General features: G+C 42.6%; 1 protein-coding gene across 2 annotated transcripts in view; it reads left to right on the top strand.

The window, feature by feature from the left end:
• Positions 1-27,368, top strand: part of dhrs7 (dehydrogenase/reductase (SDR family) member 7) — a 34,730-nt gene that overhangs the window by 5,723 nt on the left and 1,639 nt on the right. For both annotated transcript variants that reach the window (XM_061895258.1, XM_061895257.1), the window contains exons 4-6: positions 19,275-19,514; positions 19,879-20,001; positions 20,068-20,283. In XM_061895258.1, the coding sequence (XP_061751242.1) occupies positions 19,275-19,514; positions 19,879-20,001; positions 20,068-20,283 (579 nt within the window). The remainder of the gene's footprint in view (positions 1-19,274; positions 19,515-19,878; positions 20,002-20,067; positions 20,284-27,368) is intronic.

Below are 27,368 nucleotides of genomic sequence, written 5' to 3'. Positions count from 1 at the left end.
CAACAGTACAGTACAGTAATTTCAGACGTGAAATTTCCGCGAGATGCCACCCTATGGTGATAAAAGAGTTTGCGTGTCTGAATGATCTTAGGAGCTATGTTTTCTGGGGGATTTTATGCCCCCTGGTAGTAAGACAAACAAGTCCTAGGTGGGGGACCGGACAAAGAGCAGCTCAAAGATCTCAATGAAAAAGAAAATAATTCAGATTTCCCTCACCCATACATGGGTTACAAGGGCCCCCCTCTGGAGCCAGGCCCAGAGGTGGGGCTTGATGGCTAGCGCCTGGTGGCTGGGCCTGTCTCAATGGGGCCCGGCCAGGCACTGGTCAAAGAGACAACGTGGCTCCCCACCCTCCAATGGGCTCATTACTCATAAGACGGGGCATAGATGTCAGGTGCATTGTGAGCTAAGCGGCAGCCGAAGGCATGGCCCGTGGCGGTCCAATCCTCCGCTAAAAAAGCTAGCTCTTGGGACGGGGAACGTTACCTCGCTGGGGGGAAGAAGGTGAAGATGTTTTGTCTGGATCTACAAACCCCGTTTCCATATGGGTTGGGAAATTATGTTAGATGTAAATATAAACAGAATACAATTATTTGCTAATTCTTTTCAACCCATATTCAATGGAATGCACTACAAAGACAAGATATTTGATGTTTGAACTCAAAAACTTTGTTTTTTTTTGTAAATAATAAATAATTTAGAATTTCATGGCTGCAACACCTGCCAAAGTAGTTGGGAAAGTGCATGTTCACCACTGTGTTACATCACCTTTTCTTTCAAAAACACTCAATAAACGTTTGGGAACTGAGGAAACTAATTGTTGAAGCTTTGAAAGTGGAATTGTTTCCCATTCTTGTTTTATGTAGAGCTTCAGTCGTTCAACAGTCCGGGGTCTCCGCTGTCGTATTTTACGCTTTATAATGCTCCACACATTTTCGATGGAAGACAGGTCTGGACTGCAGGCGGGCCAGGGAAGTACCCACTAGAGATGTGCGGTTTGCGTTCTCATCCGCGGAGTCCGTGGATAAACCGCGCGTCGGGCGGTTGACATGACGAAAAAAATAGGTTTTAATTAGATTCGGGCGGGTGGCGGTTGAACCATCTGGAAATATTTGATATGCATGGTTCTGTGATCGGTATCCTTTGCCATTCAAAGTGCCATTTAAGACCCGTGTCATAAAGCGAAGAAGATAATAAGAGACGCTATTACTCTCCTGAATGACTGTCGGTAGTCACCCAGATAATAAGTATTAGGGCGTGCTATGAAGCCATTGACTTTGTCGCCTACTACAACAGGTACGATTTGCCTGTCAGTCAAGCATCATGTTGTGTGTGGCTTCCGCTGCAACACGCACACAACTGCAAGGCATACTGGGTGACACAGAGTACAGTAATGGTTGTGATATAAACAATTTTAACACTCTTAGTAATATACGCCACGCTGTGAAGCCACACCAATTAAGAACGACAAACACATTTCGGGAGAACATCCTCACAGTAACACAACCTAAACGCAACACAACAAATACCCATAATCCTTTGTATTACCCTGCGTTGGTAAGGTGGGCAGGGTTGGGAGCGCAGGGGTGTAAAATATATTCAGGAAGTGTCATGAATACAAAGGATTATGGGTATTTGTTGTGTAGCGTTTGTTGTGTTACTGTGAGGATGTTCTCCCGAAATGTGTTTGTCAATCTTGTTGGGTGTGGCTTCACAGCGTGGCGCATATTAGTAAGTGTTAAAGTTGTTGATATCACAACCATCAGTGTACTCTGTATCACCCAGTATGCCTTTCAATCTTGAACGTGTAATTGCAGAAGCTGCACACAACATGTTGCCGTACCAACAATCAGTTCGTACATGTTGAAGGTGTTTTAAGCAATGGCTTCACAGTACGCCCTTATTCTTGTAATCAGGATGAACGCTATTGGATAGTCGCGGGAATGTTAGTGGCTCCAATTGTAATCGTTACTCTGTGAAACAGGTATAAATAACTCTGTGAGTGGTAATGGCGGACAATCTCTGATGTATTTCAGCGGGCGGTTGGCGGGCGGGTATGGTCCTGATAAAATGTTGGCTCGGGTGGACGGCGGGTGGATGACAACTTTGGAGATGCGGATGCGGATTATATAATTGCCTATCTGCGCATCTCTAGTACCCACACTCTTTTTTTTTTTTTACGAAACCAAGCTGTAACACGTGCTGACTGTGGCTCGGCACTGTCTTGCTGAAATAAGCAGGGGCGTCCATGAAAAAGATGGCGCTTAGATAGCAGCATATGTTGTTACAAAACCTGTATGTACCTTTCTGCATTAATGGTGCCTTCACAGATGTGTAAATTACCCATGCCTTGGACACTAATGCACCCCCATGCCATCACAGATGCTGGCTTTTGAACTTTGCGTCGATAACAGCCTGGATGGTTCGCTTCCCCTTTTGGTCCGGATGACACAATGTCGAATATTTCCAAAAACAATTTGAAATGTGGACTCGTCAGACCACAGAACACTTTTCAACTTTGCATCAGTCCATCTTAGATGACCTCGGGCCCAGAAAAGCCGGCGGTGTTTCTGGATGTTGTTGATAAATGGCTTTAGCTTTGCATAGTAGAGCTTTAACTTGCACTTACAGATGTAGCGACGAACTGTATTTAGTGACAGTGGTTTTCTGAAGTGTTCCTGAGCCCATGTGGTGATATCCTTTAGAGATTGATGTCGGTTTTTGATACAGTGCCGTCTGAGGGATGGAAAGTCACGGTCATTTAATGTTGGTTTTCCGGCCTTGCCGCTTATGTGGAGTGATTTCTCCAGATTCTCTAAACCTCGATGATATTATGGACCGTAGATGTTGAAATCCCAACATTTCTTGCAATTGCACTTTGAGAAACGTTGTTCTTAAACTGTTTCTTTGCTTACGCAGTTGTGGATGAAGGAGTGTACTTCGCCCCATGCTTTCTTGTGAAAGACTGAGCATTTTTTGGAAGCTGCTTTTATACCCAATCATGGCACCCACCTGTTCCCAATTAGCCTGCACACCTACGGGATGTTCCAAATAAGTGTTTGATGAGCATTCCTCAACTTTATTAGTATTTATTGCCACCTTTCCCAACTTCTTTGTCACGGGTTGCTGGCATCAAATTCTAAAGTTAATGATTATTTGCAAAAAAAAATGTTTATCAGTTTGAACATTTGGGCAGCACGGTGGTCGAGGGGTTAGTGCGTCTGCCTCACAATACGAAAGTCCTGAGTAGTTCTGGGTTCAATCCCGGGCTCGAGGATTTTGCATGTCCTCTCCGTGACTGCGTGGGTTCCCTCCGGGTACCCCGGCTTCCTCCCATCTCCAAAGACATGCACCTGGGGATAGGTTGATTGGCAACACTAACTTGGCCCTAGTGTGTGAATGTGAGTGTGAATGTTGTCCGTCTATCTGTGTTGGCCCTGCGATGAAGTGGCGACTTGTCTAAGGTGTACCCCGCCTTCTGCCCGATTGTAGCTGAGATAGGCACCAGCGCCCCCCCGCAACCCCAAAGGCAATAAGCTGTAGAAAATGGATGGGTGGATGAAGTTTGAACATCAAATATGTTGTTTTTGTAGTATATTCAACTGAATATGGGTTGAAAATGATTTGCAAATCATTGTATTCTGTTTATATTTACATATAGCACAATTTCCCAACTCATATGGAAACGGGGTTTGTAGTCAGAGTCACTTTGACGCACAGCAAGGGTTCTGGAACCAGCCCTCAAGAGGGGCTACATGGACTCTCTTCCACTGGTGTTGCACGTGTAGCGATGTAGTACTCCTTTGCGTTGTGTTTTTCCCCAAAAGACGACACCCAGTCATTCTTCCGACTCAAACATGGTTTATTCTGGTGAAAATAATCACAGTGAGTCTCCAATCAGCCTTCTTTACATTCATAAATCGTCACGTGGAAGACAACAGACTGACTAACACATTAACACACGACAAAATAATACACAGTACCTGGTGAAAACAATCACAGTGAGTCTCCAATCAGCCTTCTTTACATTCATAAATCTGTACAGAAATAAAACAAAACATAACTTAGCATAAATATTTCTCTTTTAGGCTTACAGCTAGCCTGGTAATAAGTTAGCTGAAAGCTAATTCAGAGAGCGCCAGAGAGCACAACTTACCGTCACGTGGAAGACAACAGACTGACGACACACACGTGTCTCAGCCTGGAAGTCTGCTGTGACATGTGACGTTCAATGACCATAAAAAATGTAGGAAATGACAGTACTGAACTTAGAATAATAAAAATTGAGAAATACAGTAGCATTATAGGAGAAGGTGAGAGATTTCAAGAGCTGGGGCCACCGCTGCTTGGCCTTAGGTGGAAGTGCTCTGATCATATTTCCAAGGGTGCGATTGAACCTTTCAACCACTCCGTTACCCATGGGGTAGTAAGGAGTTGTGTGAGAATTCTCCACACCAGCAACTTTGAGCATTTCAGCGATCAGATTGCTCTCAAAGTTCGCCCCCTGATCAGAATGCATACGCTCAGGAAAGCCATATATACAAAAGAAATAGTTCCAGAGCTGCTGAGCGACAGCCTTAGCTGACTGGTTTGGACAAAGATAGGCTTGCGCAAGCTTTGTAAAATGATCAGTCACAACAAGCACATCTAGGGACTTGTTGGAGGAATCTTCAGCTGACCAGAAATCAATGCAAACCAACTCAAGAGGCCTGGAGGACTTGACACTCTCGAGTGGCGCTCTGGCCTCAGGTTCAGGGGACTTGCTGAATACACAACGACGGCAGTGCCGCACATAGTCCTTGACATCTCCTTCCATTCCATGCCAATAGAACCGCTGTCGGGCTAGGTAGAGCGTCTTTCTCTGCCCCTGGTGACCTGCCTCATCATGAACTCCTTTGAGCACGTTTTCCTTAACAGCAGAGGGTACAATGTACTGGTAAGTCCTTTTCTTTGTCACAACATCCTTGGAAGTGCGATATAGCACACCCGACCTGAGTATGAGTCTGTCCCAGTGTCTGAGGAGTCGCAGAGCATCGACAGGTTCATGTGGACGTTCTCGTCTTGATGGTCTTCGCTGCCGTCCCACAAAGTGAAGCACACGACCCAAGCAGGGGTCATCACGCTGCTTAGCAATCAGCTCATCTCTCGGAAGAGAGGGGAAATCGGCCAGCTCTGGTGGTTGAACGGACTGGGTGAGCTGAGGCAAGAGGAAAGCATGAGGAGGTGGACACTTGATCCAAAGACTGTTCTAGGACAGCAGTCACTGACTGGGCAGAGATAGTTTGACCACTGGGCACCACCACAGTGTTTTCAGAGGCCACAGTGGGGGGTTGGAGCAGCTGCAGCCGGCGCACTGAGTCACAGGACAGACGGAAAGCGTCCTGTACACAGTCAGTATGTAAGGCACTTGCTTCCTCCAAGAGTGCACCATAAGGGACCTTTGTGAGGCGATGAAGCACACTAGGCTGCACAAATGGCTCACGGCTGAGGGCGTCTGCCACCACATTTTTGGGGCCAGGTATGTATTTGATCTCAAAGTTGAATGGGGCCAACTTTGACACCCATCTCTGCTCACAAGCATCAAGCTTCGGCTTAGTGAGGGTATGCGTTAAGGGGTTGTTGTCAGTCCAGATGGTAAATGGCTGTCCCCTCAGCCAATGACTGAATTTGTCACAAACAGCCCACTTGAGTGCGAGAAACTCCAGCCTGTGTGCTGGATAGCGGGACTGTGCATAGTTGAGCGACTTACTGGCAAACGCGACAGCTCGTGCAACATCATCACCCTCAGCCAACTGCGACAAAACAGCTCCCAGGCCGTTGGAGGAAGCATCAATCGACAGCAGGAAAGGCTTACTGAAGTCAGGATGAGCAAGGGTGGCATTCTCCAACAAAGCCTGCTTCAGCTTCCTGAAAGCTTCACTGCATTCCAGGGTCCAATCAGCAGAAGAGAGCTTCCTAGAGACAGGTGGGCGCTTTTTGGCCTTTGTATTTCGCGGCCTCTTCACCACAGATGTCAGTGCAAAAAGAGGGTTGCTAATGCGCGAGTATCCCTCGAAGAACTGTTGATAAAATCCAACCATACCAAGGAAAGATCTGATCTTGGAAGGAGAAGGTATGTTGGTGCCCTCCTCCATCAAGTCTTTCTCCCCCAGGCCAACAATGGCTGTGACTTTATCAGGGTCAGTGGAAATTCCATTTCTCTGCACGATGTGTCCCAGAAACTTCACAGATGGTCTCATGAAGTGGCACTTTTTAGGAGCAAGCTTCAGGTTGTGCGCCTGTAACCTCTCAAACACAATTTCCAGTCTCTGCAGCGCCAACTGTTCAGTGGGAGCGAATACCAAAATGTCGTCTAGATAGCAGAGAAGGCTCAAGAAATTTTGATCACCGAAGATCGTCATCATCATTCTCATGAACGTGGCCGGACTGTTGCACAGCCCCTGAGGTAGCCGATTGGATTCGTAAAGTCCAAAAGGAGAGGTAAACGCGGTGAACTTCCTGTCCTCCTCATGAACTTCCACATTATAGTAACCTGAGGTTAAGTCCATGGTCGAAAAGAAAGCGTTTCCTCCAAGAGCAGCCAAGGCGTCAGCCTGGTGAGGCAGGGGATGTGCGTCTCTGATGGTGCGCGCGTTCAGCCAGCGAAAGTATGTGCAGAGCCGTAGGTCACCGTTCTTTTTCCAGACAAGGACAAGTGGTGAGGCGTACTCACTTGTGGACTTCCTTATGATATCTCGCTCCTCCATTTCATTCAGGGCTACCTTCAGCTTCTCATAATGAGATGGGGACAAGCGACGATATGGCAGTCTGAAGGGTTTATTGTCACTCAGCCGAATGGCTTTTCCACAGTCCAAACTGTTGCGGGAGAAGATGAACTCATACTTGGCCAACAGATTAACAAGCTTAGTCCTCCAGAATGGAGACAGACTACTTGAGTCTATGTCAATGTCCCCCAGTCCCAAATCATGGAGTGTCGAGCTGTAAGGTCTGTGCGCAGCATACTCTGAGTCAACTGTCAAGCTTTTCTCACTACCTGTGTCCATCTGGTCAACCGTCCTGGTAACTGTGCATTTCACATCATTGAGTTGGTAATTGTCATACAAATAGTCAGTGTCAAAATCCTCTAGTGCTACACAAGGGGACACGTCTGCAATTATACAATTGCGTGTCAGGGTTACTGGTTTAGTAGTGGGGTTAATGACTCTCACTGGGACCCACCCATCGCCCCACTACTATTGTTCGTGGCACTGTGCGCGACTCACTTGGCTCCACAACCACTGCGCTGCCAGCAGAGAGACTTGCATGGCTGGGGAGGCGACCCCAAACCAAATGTTCTGTCATGGATTCCAAGGTCACAGCATGTTTAAGTTTGACATCACCAACCTTGTCAGGGCACTCACCATCTCTCCATGTCTCCACAGCGGCCAGCAGCTGCATCAAACGTTCCTCCTCCACGGATGTCTTGTCTGAAAGTGACACTTGGTCCCAGAATTTCCCAGAATATTTCAGCACGCGAATGAGGTGTTTTATTACATTGCTGCCAAGAATGAGGTCATCACATTGGCCATCCACAATAAGTGTGGGTACTGAGATGTGACAATCAAAGATTGTCATCTGAAGCTCACACACACCAACAGGTCTGGTTTTTGAACCGCCACATTCAATAAGGGTAACAGATGTGGGAGATATCAAGTCAGAAGATATAACATTAGCCTGCGCAAGGAGAGGGAGCACACGACTACTCAAAGAACAGGCCATCGAACCACTATCCAACATGGCACGTTGCTCTACAGCGTCCAGGATCAACACATTAATGTGGAAAAGATTATCTGTCGCAAAAAGTCTCTGTGTATTTTGAAATATCACCTTAGAGCTATCATCTGTTGATGCGCAGAACTGTGAGTAGATAGACTCAAGATCAACATTGACAAAATCTTTTGGGGACATGTCTTTTGGCCCTCCACTGATCCCCTGGTCATGTGGGCCATTTAGTTTCCCTGCTGGTTGGAACCACTAGGTTGAGCAGCAGGTGTGTCCCTGACCGGAGCAGCAGTACAAGTTACAGCCTGATGTCCTGCAGCATGGCAGCGGAAACAGAGACGTTCCCTCCTGCAGTGGGACACCGTGTCATGGTTATCATCCTGACAAATAATACATGGACCCTGAAATCTTGTACGGCCACCATTTCTTGATCTTGGTAGCCTCGAACCCTGGGAGGCCTCTCGCTGCAATAAGCGTTCCAGCAGAACTGAACTTAGAATAATAAAAATTGCGAAATAAAGAGTCACATTGCATAATGTGCGAATGTAATAAATTAGATAAAATGACATTAAAATAAGATGACATTAATACAAAAACAGTAGTAAGACAGTAAGCAATTGAGATCATAAATTACCTCTGTTACACACGCAGTGAGAGCCGACAGGCTGCGGTGGCAGGTGGTTGTTGCTCCCCCGGCTCAGAGGCCTATATGTTGGAGTTAACCCAATTGAAGAGAAGGTAGCTTCCCTCTGCCTTCGGGTGGGGAAACGGCTCCTGACTGTTGTTTGTGCTTACTCACCAAACAGCAGCTCAGAGTACCTGCCCTTTTTGGATTCCCGTGAGGGAGTACTGGAGAGTGTTCCCCCAGGTGATTCCCTTCTTCTGCTGCGGGACTTGAACACTCACATTGGCAACGGCAGTGAAACCTAAAGAGGCATGATTGGGAGGAACGGCCGCCCGGATCTGCACCCGAGTGGTGCTTTGTTATCAGACTTTTGTGCTCGTCACAGATTATCCATAACAAAAACCATGTTCAAACATTAGGGCTTCCATATGTGCACTTGGCACCAGGACACCCTCGGCCGCAGTTCGATGATTGACTTTGTGGTTGCGTCATTTGCGATGTTAAGTTCGGGTTAAGAAAAGGGCGGTGCTATTAACCGATAACCACCTGGTGGTGAGTTGGCTCAGGTGATGGGGAAGGATGCCGGTCAGACCTGGCAACGTCTAGCAAAGTCGCCAATTAGAGATGATTTCAATTCCCACCTGTGGGAGAAATTCAAACATGTTACGTGGGAAGCGCTGGATATTTACATAGGAGGAAAGAGCTGTATTACCTAAAGTTTTATTTAAAGTCCAGTCAGGTTGTATTTTGATGTGAAATCTTTTTGCGAGCACACTGGAGTCTCCTCACTCATCTTTGCACTGACATGCATTGTTCTGACCACTGACTGCACAACAACACACGCCGCCTTTCAGGTAACCATCTGTGGTTAAGGGGAGTCAAATAGTGGGGTGGGCGATGCGAAACCAGGGTGACTTCGGAGAACATGTTTTTTTGCTGTACCAGAATATGATGAAGCATATGTAGCAATTGATTTCACCGTCACCACGGTGGGAGACGAGGAAAGACCAGTGTTGTTTCCTTTAATGTTAATAAACTTACAATATTATGCAGAGGTAATTTTATAACAATTTTATAGACAAATTATACTATTTATAGTCACAGTGTAGAGTGGGGGGTGTAAAATACATTCTTTTTCCTGGAGGGGCGTAAAAGAAAATATTTGAGAAGCACTGGGTTAAGGTAAAGGAGCATGTGTAATGCGTGTTTAATCTGCGTTTAAACATGGTCAATGCAATATTTTTGAAATAATTAATCACATGAGTTATTGCAGTAAATTTGACAGGCCTAATTAATAATTTGTTTCTATGTCTTTATGCAAGCTTCATACCATTATCCTCTTGTATAGTGCACCCAGAAAGTACTCACACCGCTGTACTTTTTCCTCATTTTATATTTTATAGCCTTAATCCAAAATGGAACCAATTCATTTTTGTCCTCAAAATTCTACAAAACAGTACCACATAATGACAATGTGAAAACACATACATATTTTATAATTTTTCCAAAAAATCACGTGTACATAATTATTCACAGCATTTGCTCAATACTTTGTTGATGCACCTTTGTCAGAAATTACAGCCTCAAGTCTTTTTGAATACGATGTCACAAGCTTGGCACACCTATTTTTGGACAGTTTTGCCCATTCCTCTTTGCAGCACCTCTCAAGCACTATCAGATTGGATATAAGCATTGGTTTTTATCTATGATGTCTCTGTACATTGTTGCATTCATCTTAGTCTAGTCAGAGAGGTGACCAAGAAGCCAATGGTCACTCTGCCAGAGCTACAGTATTCCTCTGTGGAGAGAGGAGAACCTTCCAGAAGGACAACCATCTCAGGAGCATTTCACCAATTAGGCCTGTATGGTGGCCAGACGGAAGCCATTTCTTAGTAAAAAAAAAAGTTTGCCAAAATGCACCTGAAAGACTCTTAGACCATGAGAAACTAAATTCTGTGGTCTAATACACTTTGGCGTGAATTTCAAGCATAATGTTTGGAGGAAACCAGGCAACGCTCATCAACAGGCCAATACCATTCCTACAGTGAAGCATGTTGGTGGCAGCATCATGCTGGGGGGATTTTTTTCAGTGACAGAAACTTGGAGACGAGTTAGGATGGAAGGAAAAACGAATGCAGCAATGTACAGAGACATCTTTGATGAAAGCCAACGCTTCCCATTAAACCTCATGGAGCTCCAGAGGTGCTGCAAAAAGGAATGGGTAACAACGAATGGGCGAATCTGCCCAAAGATAGGTGTGCCAGGGTTGTGGTACAAACCTTCACACATTGTCCTTATGGGGTCTTGTTTGTAGACTTTTGAGGACAAAACTGAATTTATTCTATTTTGGAATGAGGCTGTAACATAACAAAATGTGGAAAAAGGGAAGCGCTGTGAATACTTTCCGGATGCATCGTAATTTTACTTTTCATGCATTTAGTTTATATCAAATTTTTAGGAATTTGATATTGCTGACATAGGGAGTCGAAAGAGAGAAAGGTTCCATCTTGGTAGAGATCACTAATATTATCATTTCACAATTTAATGCTAAATTTTTATTACCATGAGCAAAATGTTTGTGCATTGTGAGATTGTATGTGTTTTAGTGCTATGTGTAATTAATACATTATAAGTATTTTAAAATAAAGCCATTTCCTCCTAAGGCAGCCATTGTAATTCCTTAAATTTTATTAAGGGTAGTGGAGGCATTATGACATGGCTATTCAACTGGCTGGCTGGTGGCCACATCCGCCCTGGGAATGACACTATTCCGGCCCCTTGAGTTCAGTTCAAAACAAACATTATTGCAGCAAATTCCTAAAAAGACAAGAGTGCTCCTGTTGTATGGATAAACTTGGATTACTGTAAACACATCGGCAGATCCTTGCATTGACATTCATACCTTGCTAGAAAACATTGAACATTGGGGTCCAAACTTGTGATTTACATACCTGGGGCGTTCCTCAAGGCACCCCTTTCATTTCTTTCCTTTTTGACAGTAATGCATTTTTATTTCGTAATGTGATTTATGTAACTAATGTGTTGCTGCAGCTTGTTTACGTCATAGTCATTTGTAAAACGTATTCAGTTCTACTAGTAGTATTCCTCAAGATTCAAATTTAGGTCCTTTCTTTTTCATCTTTTGGGCTATTTATTGTGTGCCTTGCAATTTCATTTAAAAAAAAAAAAAAAACCTGTGAGAGACTCAGATTTTTGCAGCAGATTCTTAAAAACACTGGATTGCTGTCATAGAGATGATCTTTGACTAGCTCTTCTGCAGAAGGTCATTAAAAACAACAGAGGGCTCCTGTACCTCCTGACAAATTTAAAAAAAAATCCAATGTCTAATATAGAGCAGGCTGGTTCTCCAGAATTTACAAAATAACACTAGTAATGAAGAGTGAAGTCCACCCCACATCCTTAGCTTTCTGGAAATGCGGCCCGCTAACAATTGAGTTGAATATCTTTGCCTTATGTTATTGTTTTTAATATGTAGCTTTTAAAAAAATGTGAAAGATGTACTCGAGAGGATGCTATGCTAGATAGTCGAACATCGAATTCAGGAGGAACAGTGTGGTTTTCGTTCTAGTCATAGAACTGTGGACCAGCTCTATACTCTTGGCAGGGTTCTTGAGGGTGCATGGGAATTTGCCCGACCAGTCTACATGTGTTTTGTGGACTCGGAGAAGGCATTCGACCGTGTCCCTTGGGAAGTCCTATGGAGAGTGATCAGACAGTATGGGGTATTGGCCCGCCTGATTGTGGTGGTCCGCTCCCTGTATGATCAGTGTCAGAGCTTGGTCCACATTGCCAGCAGTAAGTCGGACTTATTTCCAGTGAGGGTTTGACTCCAACAAGGCTGTCCTTTGTCACCAATTATTTTTGCGACTATTATGGACAGAATATCTAGGTACAGTCAGGGCATTGAGAGGATCAGGTTTGGTGGCTGCAGGATTAGCTCTCTGCTTTTGGGAATAATGTGGTTGTGCTGGCTTCATCCGACCAGGACATCCCTACGTTAGACATGAACTCATTGTTTTTCTTTTTTTTTATGCATTCTAGGTCGTAAATAAATAAATAAAAAGTCAGCTAACAATTGAGTCAATGAGGGCTCTCTATTCCGCCCATAAAACCCTCTAAATTACCATTCAAAATCCATCAACAATACTTTATTTTACATATCTCGACCTGAATATTAACCAAATATTAGTGATATTGTTATTAGTGCAAAGGCAAACAACTATTTTTAGCGTTGCATTGAAAACAGAGTTAACTACTAGCAGCTTATGTTTATGAGCCCGTGTTATGTCGACTAAGGCTGCTTCCTCGAAAAAAACACCTCATAGCTTAACTTGATAATAGGGTCGATTGAACTACGCTACCACGTTGTTCGTTGTCAAATTTTGTTTTACACACGTGCTGCTTGGTAGTCGGGCACGACTCGTCGTGGTTCGTCGGTGCAAATTATGCAACCTTTGTTTTCACTGAAATAATGTTTCAGTTTAAACGATGATTAAAACAAAAAGCTACTATTGTTTGCGTCAATGTGAATTTCCTCACACTGTATTTGTCTACATGCTTGCTGTTCGGAAGTGACAATGAAAGAAACCTAATTTAAAATCCCTAGTTATTTGTACACAAGGCACACGAGGCAGTTACTTTCAATGGGTATTTCCTTCGAGGCAAATATTTGCGTTTCTGTGAATGCGCGCGTATGCTTACTAGCAGTGGGTTGTAGACATTGACAGAACACCGGCAGGTGTCCTGCTGTGTCGCTTCTGGGCTTGTTTGAATTATTTTATAGATTATAAATCATGCCTCTCATCTGGATAATCGGAGGATTTAGCCATCAATCTAGAAGTTGTTCATCTGTGACATTCAATTAATACCCGGAGATGGAGTCAAAGACGCGACAACCAAAGACAGTTTCCGCAGGCTGCAACTTTTCCTCTTAACTATTTGTGCGTATTATGATTATTTCTTCATCTAAACAAGAATATATTAAACATCAATCAGTTGTCATCGAAGTAAGAGCAGACATTGTACAGTAAGCGTTTATTATGTCCGTAGTTTGTATTTCTTGTTTAGCACTTAGCAATACTGCTACCTGTTGCTTAGTGTTTCTCTAAAGCTGAATTTGTTGAACGGAGCTTCTAAAACTTGTAGCTCAGCCTCCTTATATTCAGGATAAAAAACATAAGGTCCTGCATCGTAATTTTTCCAAAATAATTGTTGTTGGCTCTCACAAAGTCTGCATGATTTGCATAGTTTTTGGTGGGGAATAAATCTGTGGTTCCTACATCTATGTCATTGATCATGTGACCGGCTTGCTCATTATTTCTCAAAATGGTTTGGGAATATCTGTGAGATTGATACTATTTTGATCATATCTATTTACTCACAAACTTTGTAAGTCTTAGGTGTCATACCTCAGATATATATGATACTTGCTTTAATATTGAGGCGATTTGTATTTCCATTTTTCTGGTACTTAAACACTCTGCTGTCTGAAGAATACATACAATTTGTGGCAACCATGTTCTATGTTGACCCAAGCAGGAGGTTCTGCTCTCTAAAAGGAGTATGAAGCTGTGCAGCCATAAAGTGTAGTACCATCTGAGATTAGGAAGTTGAAGTCCTCCCTGATCATAAGACAGGTACAATAACTTTTAACGGAGTCTGGCTTTGCGCCTTCCAAATTAAGGATGTTATTGGTAATGGCGAAGGAAGAGTTTGAATATGATATAAAACTTTGGTAAGATTGTCATTTTTATTAAGTTAATTTTTATAATCATTGCTATGGGTAAAGTAGACCATCTATTAGGTATGGGCGATATATTGATTTTATCGATATATTCAAGTTTTTGTTGCAATTTTTAAAAATCGATCCAGGAGCTTCCGTAGCTTGCGTCATTCCCTTATTCATTTAGCGGCTCACAAAGTAAACCATGGCTAACGCTAATGAGAATGAGAAAATTGTTCTAAAGGAAAGAAAAGTGTTGTCAGTACTTTGGTTCAGCGGCAACAGGCATTGAACAAATCACTGCACTGTGCAACGTTTCCTCCAGGAGGTCTTATCTTTGTCCGTGTGATGTCAGATGAAACAAAAATTGAGCTGTTTAGCCACAATACCCAGCAATATGTTTGGAGGAGAAAAGGTAAGGCCTTTAATCCCAGGAACACCAATCCTACCGTCAAGCATGGTGGAGGTAGTATTATGCTGGGGGCCTGTTTTGCTGCTAATGGAACTGGTGCTCAGCCTTCCCGGTAAGTTTTATTCAGGTGTACTGGAGAGGAGGCTACGCCGGATAGTCGAACCTCGGATTCAGGAGGAACAGTGTGGTTTTCGTCCTGGTCGTGGAACTGTGGACCAGCTCTATACTCTCGGCAGGGTTCTTGAGGGTGCATGGGAGTTTGCCCAACCAGTTTACATGTGCTTTGTGGACTTGGAGAAAGCATTCGACCGTGTCCCTCGGGAAGTTCTGTGGGGAGTGCTCAGAGAGTATAGGGAATCGGACTGTCTTGTTGTGGCGGTCCGCTCCCTGTACGATCAGTACCAGAGCTTGGTCCGCATTGCCGGCAGTAAGTCGAATACATTTCCAGTGAGGGTTGGACTCCGCCAAGGCTGTCATTCGTCACCGATTCTGTTCATAACTTTTATGGACAGAATTTCTAGGCGCAGTCAAGGCGTTGAGGGGTTCCGGTTTGGTGACCGCAGGATTAGGTCTCTGCCCCAAGTGGAGGAGTTCAAGTACCTAGGAGTCTTGTTCACGAGTGAGGGAAGAGTGGATCGTGAGATCGACAGGCGGATCGGTGCGGCGTCTTCAGTAATGCGGACGTTGTACCGATCCGTTGTGGTGAAGAAGGAGCTGAGCCGGAAGGCAAAGCTCTCAATTTACCGGTCGATCTACGTTCCCATCCTTACCTATGGTCATGAGCTTTGGGTCATGACCGAAAGGATAAGATCACGGGTACAAGCGGCCGAAATGAGTTTCCTCCGCCGGGTGGCGGGGCTCTCCCTTAGAGATAGGGTGAGAAGCTCTGTCATCCGGGAGGAACTCAAAGTAAAGCCGCTGCTCCTTCACATCGAGAGGAGCCAGATGAGGTGGTTCGGGCATCTGGTCAGGATGCCACCCGAACGCCTCCCTAGGGAGCTGTTTGGGGCACGTCCAACCGGTAGGAGGCCACGGGGAAGACCCAGGACACGTTGGGAAGTCTATGTCTCCCGGCTGTCCTGGGAACGCCTCGGGAAGAGCTAGACGAAGTGGCTGGGGAGAGGGAAGTCTGGGTTTCCCTGCTTAGGCTGTTGCCCCCGTGACCCGACCTCGGATAAGCGGAAGAAGATGGATGGATGGATGGAACTGGTGCTTTACAGAGAGTAGATGGGACAATGAAAAAGGAAGATTACCTCCAAATTCTTTAGGACAACCTAAAATCATCAGCCCGGAGGTTGGGTCTTGGGCTCAGTTGGGTGTTCCAACAGGACAATGGCCGCAAACACTCATTAAAAAGTGGTAAAGGAATGGCTAAATCAGACTAGAATGAAGGTTTTAAAATTGCCTTCCCAAAGTCCTGACTTAAACGTTTGGACAATGCTGAAGAAACAAGTCCATGTCAGAAAACCAACACATTTAGCAAAACTGAATCAATTTTGTCAAGAGGAGTGGTCAAAAATTCAACCAAAAGTTTGCCAGAAGCTTGTGGATGGCTACCAAAAGCGCCTTATTGCAGTGAAACTTCCCAAGAGACATGTAACCAAATAAAACCTTGCTGTCTTTATACTTTTGACCCAGCAGATGTGGTCACATTTTCAGTAGACCCATCAAAAATTCATAAAAGAACCGAACTTCATGATTGTTTTTTGTGACCAACAAGTATGTGCTCCAATCACTCTATCACAAAAAATAAGAGTTGTAGAAGGTCTTGGAAACTCAAAACAGCCATGACATTATGTTCTTTACAAGTGTATGTAAACTTGTGTGTGTGTGTGTGTGTGTGTGTGTGTGTGTGTGTGTGTGTGTGTGTGTGTGTGTGTGTGTGTGTGTGTGTGTGTGTGTGTGTGTGTGTGTGTGTGTGTGTGTGTGTGTGTGTGTGTGTGCGTGCGTGTGTGTGTGTAACGGGACAAGCGGTCGTGGATGGATGGATATATATATGTATATATATTAGTGGTGTAACGGTACACAAACATTTCGGTTCGGTACGTACCTCAGTTCAGAGGTCACGGTTCGGTTAATTTTTGGTACAGTAAGAAAACAACAAAATATACATTTTTTGATTATTTATTTAACAAATTTGCTAAATGTTCCACCAAAAATATTTTTCTTAGTGGAATATTTGATGTGAAGTAATCGGAAACTTGGATAGGTCAATAATTCATAATAACATTGATTTTGATTCAATATTATGTTTTGAGCAATGACAGCTTGTTTTATTAGTCAACGTTGCAACTTTTTCTAAATTACATTTAGCCTTTTAGCTTTTTTATTTCACTTTTGTTTATTTTAATAGTATTTTTAGAATGTGCCGTGGGCCTTTAAAACATTAGCTATGGGCTGCAAATGGCCTCCGGGGCACACTTTTGACACCCCTGCTTATGATAATAAAAAATTTAATCTGATTAATCAATGGATAAAAAGCAGAGCCTGGCGACGCATGCGCGTTTATCATAACTTTCTCGCTCTCTCTGTCTCCACCCCTCAGGCCTCATGAATGCTGCTGCGCGCACCACTTTTTGTTTTTGTTTTTAACCCCTTCTTAACCCTGAACGTACATTGAAAATACACGCAACCCTAACTTAAAATGCCGGACATTTGAGGCATTTAAGAAACTCCACCTGGACAGCTCCGCAAAGAGGACATATCCCGTGAAAAGAGGAGGTGTGGTCAGTCTATCATAGCCCGATGCTAGCATGCCGTGTGTTTTTTTTTTTAATTGATTAAAACTTTTATTAGTAGATGGCACAGTACAGTACATATTCCGTACAATTGACCACTAAATGGTAATACCCGAATAAGTTTTGCAACTTGTTTGAGTCGGGGTCCACGTAATTCAATTGCCGGCAGTAAGTCGAATACTTTTCCAGTCGGTAAATATATTAAAAGTTCTTTAACCGCCACCGGTGCGGCAACAAAAATGCGATACAGACAAAAAGTGCCGCATTGTTTACAAAACGTGCGGTGCGCTACTCTGTCCGTGTCGTTTGGTACACCTCCGAACCGAACCGAAACCCCTGTACCGAAACGGTTAAATACACATACACTTACCGTTACACACTTAATATATATGTATATATATATTTTTTTAAAGGACAAAGCTTTGTGTCATGGTTGATGTCAACATTTTGTTATTGTTTTCTCATTGAGCTTCTTGCTGTTTTCCCAATTTTTTGCTGGTGTTTTTGTAATGTTCCTAGGGCCAATGACAAAGGAGTCACGGGCCACAGATGGCCCCTGTGGCACACTTTTGGCACCCTACTGTAGAAGCTAACTGTTTATAGCCGCTGTAGTCTTAGTACTGTAGTATATTTGTTCATCCTAAGGTCACATATGGGACGCGAGTCAGCTTACATCAGCATTGCGAGTCATAATATCAACTGTTCACCTGGCGGGTTTTTCAGTGTGATTAGGAGGGGATAAATGGAAATGTCCTTCTTTGGCTGCCTCTGTGTTTTATCATATATTACTGCCTTTGCACATGTTAATGTTTACTTTTGTTTGCACGATAAACCAACACAAAATCTGTACTTTGGAGTAATGTCCACGGACTCCAGTATTTGGCTTGTTAGCTGCTCATCGCATGCTAGCATTGATGGTCATGGTTGAGGGAAGAGTTGTTTGATGTTAGATGATAGAAAATGTCCAATGTGCTGCAAGTTTGCCTAATACATTGTTATGGTTCGATGTTTTTTGTGCACGTCATGCAACGGCCGTTTGCAAGACGAGCGGGTGTAGTGTGTGGCCATGCTTGGGGTGTGAGGGGCGGGATGTATGGCTGAAGAGAGAGAGGCAGAGGCATGCGGGCATGTTCAGGGGTTAAAATGTGTGCCTGATGGCGGGTCAGTTGGCCATATTGATACCTTTTTTTTTTTTCCCCAAATGTTTTCGTGATCGACCAGTAGGGTCCAAAAGATCGGCTGGTTGGCGACCCCTGCAATACAGAATCTACCTTCTTACCCACCAGTGCATCCATGGCAACGCAACATCTTATCTGAAAGAACTTATAACACCCCACACCAGCTGGAGACACCTCCGGTCCATCAAATCAAACTGCCTACTTACACCCAGAACCAAGCTTCTGTTAGTCAAAATTTTCATTTTTGGGTTTGTATCTATTTGAAATGTTTTTCCCCAATATCTTGAAAGTGCATTAAATAAATGCTCATGTCAAAACTCTATAAACTAATTGGCCTGTAGGATTAGCGTTCAGTGGAAAGTTAGGTTTTTGTGTAAAAGTTGCTAAAGCTACCTTTTTTATCATAAACAGTGTAGTCGTATGTTATAAAACACACCAATTATTTTATCATATGTATTTGTTCCTTTTCCCAAAAATTGCACAAGCTGTTTTTTAAAATAATATTTTAAGAAAAGCACATACACACTAAGTGTGGTGAAATTACCCTCTGCATTTTATTCATTGCAATGCCATTCTTTCCTTCTTTACTCAGAAAGTGAACAAATAACAAAATGACTTGTAGGCGTCGACATGTGAGTTACGGTGCGAATGGATTATCACTAATAGGATTAAAAAAAATCTGCTTCTTCCTACTTCAGGTCACATATGGTGAATTGTGCAAACCTGAGCCAAATAAACCGTACCAGATAAGCTCCCATGACAAAATATTTGGGTACACTTGTTTTCTGCTACTAAGTCAACACGTCTCATCTTCCAGATTGACATCCTGATTAACAACGGGGGCCGAAGCCAGCGCTCTTTGTTCCTGGAGGCCAGTGTGGACGTGTACCAGGCCTTGATGGAGCTCAACTTTCTGGGTACCATTTCCCTCACCAAGCAAGTGCTTCCTCACATGACAAAGCGCGGCATCGGCGCCGTCGTTACCATCAGCAGTGTGCTGGGCATTGCCGGGGCACCCTTGGCTACAGGATACGCCGCCAGCAAGCATGCTCTTCAGGTGTGCACCCATAAAACACTTGTTTATCTTAAAATGGCTTGTCCAGGGTGTATACCACATTCCGCCTGAATGCAGCTGAGATAGGCTTCAGCACCCCCCTCGACCCCAAAAGGGACAAGCAGTAGAAAATGGATGGATGGTATGGAATGAACGCCTGAGATCTCTGTTTGTATCAAATACAGCAAACCTTACCATGAATTGATTAACGTGGACCCAAGTTGAAAAACTTATTCGGGTGTTACCATTTAGTGGTGAATTGTACGGAATATGTACTGAACTGTGTTTCAATCAATCAATCACATTTCAGTCAACTCTGAATAAGTCCAATATGTTAAGTGCCTGTTATCCAACTCATATTCCTCAGGGCTTTTTCAATTCCCTTCGGACTGAGCTGTATGACCACCCCCGCCTACTCATCAGCACAGTGTGTCCAGGGCCTGTGCAGTCATTCATTGCACACAATGCTTTCACAGAAGACCTGCACAAGGTGACCTGTTTGAGAGCATATGAAGTGAATTTTTCTTGACGTTTGATTCTACTATCATTTCTTCAGCCTGTGGCCGCAGCTGGCGACCAGACACACAAGATGCCCACAAGTCGCTGTGCCTCTTTGATTCTGGCAGGAATTGCCAACGGTGTGAAGGAAATGTGGATTGCTCAGCAACCCTTCTTGGCGTTTTTCTACGCTTGGCAGTATGCCCCAACATTGGCCTGGTTCCTGACCAACATCCTGAGCAAGAAGAGAGTGCAGAATTTCAAAGCCGGAGTGGTAGGTACAAAAAGTAACAACTTGTTGTGGTAATACCAAAGAGGAGCGAGAGCTGTTTTGTTGTTTACACGCCTCAGTCAGTCAGTCAGTGTGTTTGTGTTGTAAGGCTTCGATGTGAAAGGATCATTGTAGCTGTTGCAAATCTGTGCGCTTGATTTTGCATCCTCGCAAACACAATTGGAGGATTTTTCGCGGCATGAAGACAAATTACTTGAACGTGGCAAACATGATCCAAAGCCATCACCGAAAGGACCTCAACTGCTACCGACTGGCCTTGTTAATTCGGTTAAAGAAGGTGATGTTGACGCCCTCCTCCACTGCTGACTGACTGACCAGTGTCTCTGCTGGGCAAGAAAAGCTATAATAGTACATATAGAAGTAGTGTATTGGGTACTTTTACTTCTTTTCTAGAACATTTTTGATCTATTTTTAACCATAACTTTGGATTTTTCTTAGGGGTTTTTTATGTTTCATTTTAATATTTTCAGATATCAATAGCAAAATAAAACGTTTTACGTTTTTTTAGTATGTAACCATTTGTATGATATTATTTTTATTTAGAAAAAAATTACATAAATGAGTCATCATAATATCGTACATGTGAAAAGGCTGTGGTAAAAATCAGGGCATAAATATACATAGGTTTAGTAATAACTTTCTTTTTGATGCATTGTTATTTTTTGTAGGGTCGTCAGATTCCACAGTTTGATGTAGTGTAGTTGCATGGGGACAAAAAGTCTGTTATCCATCAATTTTTTATTTTAATTTTTTTACTGTACAGTCTTTACACAGTATAGTCATGCATTTTGCATTTTCTATTTTTACAGTTTCATTCTGGAGAAAAAAAATTGTCATGTTTGGAATTAAATGTGACAATTTTGGTCAAGTGTTTTCTCACAAGGCCTTAAAAGAGAGTGGATCTGCAAATAACGCGCGTGTCTGTGTGTGTGTGTGGGTGGGTGGGTGTAGTTGACCTGGTGGATCAGTCTTTTCTGCAACTTTAGCAGAACATTTGGTGATCTGTACATGCAAATGTGTTGTATCTGGCAAAAACACTTGTTTGGTCGAATAAACCCCTGCAGCTCGCTAAAACCTGCAGGCTGCATGAACATTTTCAAATTGCAGCTGCATGTTTCTCTGCATGTTATTCGCTTGTCACAGGCTTCAATTATTGAGTGCGTGCGCGTGTGTGCCACGGTCAGACAGGCTTGCATTTGAAATAATGTTTCATCTTTGTAGGAGCCAGAAAAACATATATAAGGTCACGAGGGGTGTTTGTGGGCGTGTATTTACAGAACGGAGGTATGTGTCACATGACATTAGTGGCGGTCACTATAAAAGAGCGATTTTACCTGCAGTCAATGTAGGTGAGAGGAGAAAGTCAAGCTGGGTAACCATACTTTGTGGACCGCTATTAGATGCTAGTTGGACATTGCTTATTTGGATGTTTATCGGACACTTTAATGCTGTAGCCATTTTAATTACATGCTGTCTGTAGACAAACTCATCAAGTTTATGACTATAAACTCTGCCTTTATATTAAACAATTCACAACATAGCAGCACACTCCCATCTACAAACCCCGTTTCCATATGAGTTGGGAAATTGTGTTAGATGTAAATATAAACGGAATAAAATGATTTGCAAATCCTTTTCAACCCATATTCAATTGAATGCACTACAAAGACAATATATTTGATGTTTAAACTCATAAACTTTTTTTTTTTGCAAATAATATTTAACTTGGAATTTCATGGCTGCAACACGTGCTCAAGTAGTTGTGAAAGGGCATGTTCACCACTGTGTTACATCACCTTTTCTTTTAACAACACTCAATAAATGTTTGGGAACTGAAGAAACTTAATTGTTGAAGCTTTGAAAGTGGAATTCTTTCCCATTCTTGTTTTATGTAGAGCTTCAGTCGTTCCACAGTCCGGGGTCTCCGCTGTCGTATTTTACGCTTCATAATGCGCCACACATTTTCCATGGGAGAAACGTCTGGACTGCAGGCGGGCCAGGAAAGTCCCCGCACTCTTTTTTTACGAAGCCCTGCTGTTGTAACAGTTGTCTTGCTGAAATAAACAGGGGCATCCATGATAACGTTGCTTGGATGACAACATATGTTGCTCAGAAACCTGTATGGACCTTTCAGCATTAATGGAGTCTTCACAGATGTGTAAGTTACCCATGCCTTTGGCACTAATACACCCCCATACCATCACAGATGCTGGCTTTTCAACTTTGCGCCGAGAACAATCCGAATGGTTATTTTCATCTTTGTTCTGGAGGACACCACGTCCTTTGTTTCCAAATATAATTTGAAATGTGGACTCGTCAGACCAGAGAACACCTTTCCACTTTGCATCAATCCATCTTAGATGAGCTCGGGCCCAGCCAAGCCGGCGGCGTTTCAGGATATTGTTGATAAAGCGGTTTGGGTTTGCATAGTAGAGTTTTAACTTGCACTTACAGATGTAGCGACCAACTGTAGTTACTGACAGGGGTTTTAAGAAGTGTTCCTGTGGTGATATCCTTTACACACGGTCGGATTTTATGCAGTACCGCCTGAGGGATCAAACGTCCGTAATATCATCGCTTATGGTCAGTGATTTCTCCAGATTTTCTGAACTTTTTGATGATTTCACGGACCGTAGATGGTAAAATCCCTAAATTCCTTACAATAGGTCGTTGAGAAATGTTGTTCTAAAACTGTTGGACAATTTGCTTACAAAGTGGTGACCCTCACCCCATCCTTGTTTATGAATTACTTAGCATTTCATGGAAGCTGCTTTTATACCCAGTCATGGCACCCACCTGTTCCCAATTGGCCTGCACATATGTGGGATGTTCCATATAAGTGTTTGATGAGCATTCATCAACCTTATCAGTATTTATTGCCACCTTTCCCAACTTCTTTGTCACGTGTTGCTGGCATCAAATTGTAAAGTTAATGATTATTTGCACACAAAAAAATGTTTATCAGTTTGAACATCAAATATGTTGTCTTTGTAGCATATTCAACTGAATATGGGTTGAAAAGGATTTGCAAATCATTGTATTCCGTTTATATTAACATCTAACACAATTTCCCAACTCATATGTAAACGGGGTTTGTAATTCCAAACAGTAAATATTTCAAAGTGCACTCTTTTTCTCCGAAATGAAACCCTGACATTAAAAAATGCTAGTTTATATTGTGTAATAATTGTACAGTTAATAATTGTGAACATAATAGTAGTCAAAAATCAATGAGGACTTTTTTGATCCCATTATACTAAACTGCTGTAAAGTTTGTAAGTTGACACAACATAGAAGAAAACAATGCTTCCATAATAATTACTAACCTCAGGCATATTTAGGCCTGATCTTTACCCCAGTACATCAACCCTTTACTATATTTATGGATGACAAATAATTTTATAAAAATCTTTTAAAATAACATATATATATATATGTATATATATATATACATGTGTGTGTGTGTATATATATATGTATATATATGTATGTATATATATATTAATATGTATATATATATTAATATGTATATATATGTATGTATATATATGTACATATATGTATATATGTATATATATATATATATATATAGAGAGAGAGAGAGAGATACACCCACACACACACAGTGGGGCAAAAAAGTATTTAGTCAGCCACCCATTGTGCAAGTTCTCTCACTTAAAATGATGACAGAGGTCTGTAATTTTCATCATAGGTACATTTCATTTGTGACAGACCGAATGTGAAAAAAAAATCCAGGAATTCACATTGTAGGGATTTTAAATATTTTTTTTGTAAATTATGGTGGAAAATAAGTATAAGGTCAATAACAAAAATTCAACTCAATACTTTGTAATATAACCTTTGTTGGCAATAACAGAGGTCAAACGATTACTATAGGTCTTTACCAGGTTTGCACACACAGTAGCTGGTATTTTGGCCCATTCCTCTATGCAGATCTTCTCGAGAGCAGTGATGTTTTGGGGCTGTCAGCAAGCAACACGGACTTTCAACTCCCTCCACAGATTTTCTATGGGGTTGAGGTCTGGAGACTGGCTAGGCCACTCCAGGACTTTCAAATGCTTCTTACGGAGCCACTACTTCAGTGCCCGGGCGTTGTGTTTGGGATCATTGTCATGCTGAAGACCCAGCCACGTTTCGTCTTCAAAGCTCTTACAGATGGAAGGAGGTTTGGCTCAAAATCTCACAATACATGGCCCAATTCATTCTTTCCTTATCACGGATCAGTCGTCCTGTCCCTTTAGCAGAAAAACAGCCCCAAAAAATGATGTTTCCACCCCCATGCTTCACAGTATGTATGGTGTTCTTGGGATGCAACTCAGTATTCTTCTTCCTCCAAACACGACGAATTGAGTTTATACCAAAAAGTTCTATTTTGGTTTCATCTGACCACATGACATTCTCCCAATCCTCCGCTGTATCATCCATGTGCTCTCTGGCAAACTTCAGACGGGCCTGGACATACACTCGCTTAAGCAGGGGGACACGTCTGGCACTGCAGGATTTGATTCCCTGTCGGCGTAGTGTGTTACTGATGGTAACCTTTGTTACTTTGGTCCCGGCTCTCTGCAGGTCATTCACGAGGTCCCCTGTGTGGTTCTTGGATTTTTGCTCACCGTTCTCATGATCATTTTGACCCCACGGGATGAGATCTTGCGTGGAGCCCCAGATCGAGGGAGATTATCAGTGGTCTTATGTCTTCCATTTTCTGATAATTTCTCCCACAGTTGATTTTTTGACACCAAGCTGCTTACCTATTGTAGATTCACTCTTCCCAGTCTGGTGCAGGTCAACAATTATTTTCCTGGTGTCCTTCGACAGCTCTTTGCTCTTGGCCATAGTGGAGTTTGGAGTCTGACTGTTTGAGGCTGTGGAGAGGTGTCTTTTATACAGATAACGAGTTCAAACAGGTTCCATTATTACAGGTAACTAATGGAGGACAGAAGAGCTTCTTAAAGAAGTTGTTACAGGTCAGTGAGAGCCAGAGATCTTCCTTGTTTGAAATGACCAAATACTTATTTTCCAACATAATTTACAAATACATTCTTTAAAATTCCTACAATGTGAATTCTAGGATTTTTTCCCCACATTCTGTCTCTCACAGTTGAAGTGTACCTATGATGAAAATAACAGACCTCTGTCAACCTTTTAAGTGGGAGAACTTGCACAATCGGTGGCTGACTAATAATAATAATAATAATGGATTTGATTTATATCGCGCTTTTCCATTGTTAATCAAAGCGCTCACAGAGAAGTGGGAACCCATCATTCATTCACAACTGGTGGTAGTAAGCTACATCTGTGGCCCAGCTGACCTGGGGTAGACTGATACTAAATACTTTTTGCTCCACTGTGTGTGTGTGTGTATATATATATATATATATATATATAAAAATATGGGTGTGTATATTTATGCATTATATATGCATAGCTCGGTTGGTAGAGTGGCCGTGCCAGCAACTTGAGGGTTGCAGGTTCGATTCCCGCTTGTGCCATCCTAGTCACTGCTGTTGTGTCCTTGGGCAAGACACTTTACCCACCTGCTCCCAGTGCCACCCAGACTGGTTTAAATGTAACTTAGATATAGGGTGTCACTATGTAAAGCGCTTTGAGTAACTTGAGAAAAGCGCTGTATAAATATAATTCACTTCACACTTCACTATATGCATATATATATACATATATATGCATATATGTATATGTGTATATATATATATATATATATATATATATATATATATATATATAGGTATATATGTGTATATAAATATATATATATATATATGTGTGTATATATATATATGTATATGTGTATATAGATATATACATATACCGTCAAGAAAATAAGTATTTGAACACCCTGCTATTTTGCAAGTTCTCCCACTTAGAAATCATGGAGGGGTCTGAAATTTTCATGGTAGGTGCATGTCCACTGTATGAGAGAGAACCTAAAAAGAAAAATCCAGAAATCAAAATCTATGATTTTTTAACAATTTATTTGTGTGATACAGCTGAAAATAAGTATTTGAACACCAGTTTATCAGCTAGAATTCTGACTCTCAAAGACCTGTTAATCCGCCTTTAAAAGTCCTCCTCAACTCCACTGTATGATCCTGAATCAGATGCACCTGTGTGAGGTATTTAGCTGCATAAAGACACCAGTCCACCCCATACAATCAGTAAGACCCAAACATTCAGCATGGCTAAGAGCAAAGAGCTGTCCAAAGACACCAGAGAAAAAATTGTACAACTCCACAAGGATGGAAAGGGATACGGAGAAATTGCCAAGCAGCTTGGTGAAAAAAGGTCCACTGTTGGAGCAATTATTAGAAAATGGAAGAAGGTAAACAAAACGGTCAATCTCAATCGGAGTGGAGCCCCATGCAAGATATCACCTCGTGTGGTCTCAACGATGCTAAGAAAGGTGAGGAATCAGCCCAGGACTACACGGCAGGACTTGGTCAATGACCTGAAAAGAGCTAGGACCACTGTTTCCATGGTCGCTGTTGGTAATACACTAAGACGTCATGGTTTGAAATCATGCATGGCACGGAAGGTTTCCCTGCTTAAACCAGCACATGTTAAGGTCCGTCCTAAGTTTGCCAATGACCATTTGGATGATCCAGAGGAGTCATGGGAGAAAGTTTTGTGGACAGATGAGACCAAAATTGACCTTTTTGGCCATAATTCCACTATGTGTGTTTGGAGGAAGAATAACACCATCCCTACTGTGAAGTATGGGGGTGGTAGCATCATGCTTTGGGGGTGTTTTTCTGCTCTGGGACAGGACGACTGTACTGTATTAAGGAGAGGATGACTGCAGCCATGTATTGTGAGATTTTGGCCAAAAACTTCCTTCCCTCAGTCAGCTCTTTGAAGATGAGTCGTGGCTGGATCTTCCAACATGACAATGACCCAAAGCACACAGCCAGGAAAACCAAGAAGTGGCTTCGTAAGAACCATATTAAGGTTCTGGAGTGGCCTAGCCAGTCTCCAGACCTAAATCCAATTGAAAATCTTTGGAGGGAGCTGAAAGTCTGTGTTACTCA

This window comes from Nerophis ophidion, linkage group LG03, assembly GCF_033978795.1.
Source record: "Nerophis ophidion isolate RoL-2023_Sa linkage group LG03, RoL_Noph_v1.0, whole genome shotgun sequence".
Classification (NCBI taxonomy): Eukaryota; Metazoa; Chordata; class Actinopteri; order Syngnathiformes; family Syngnathidae; genus Nerophis; species Nerophis ophidion.
The sequence above is the reverse complement of the archived record's forward strand: the minus strand, read 5'-3'. Positions and strand labels throughout refer to the sequence as shown.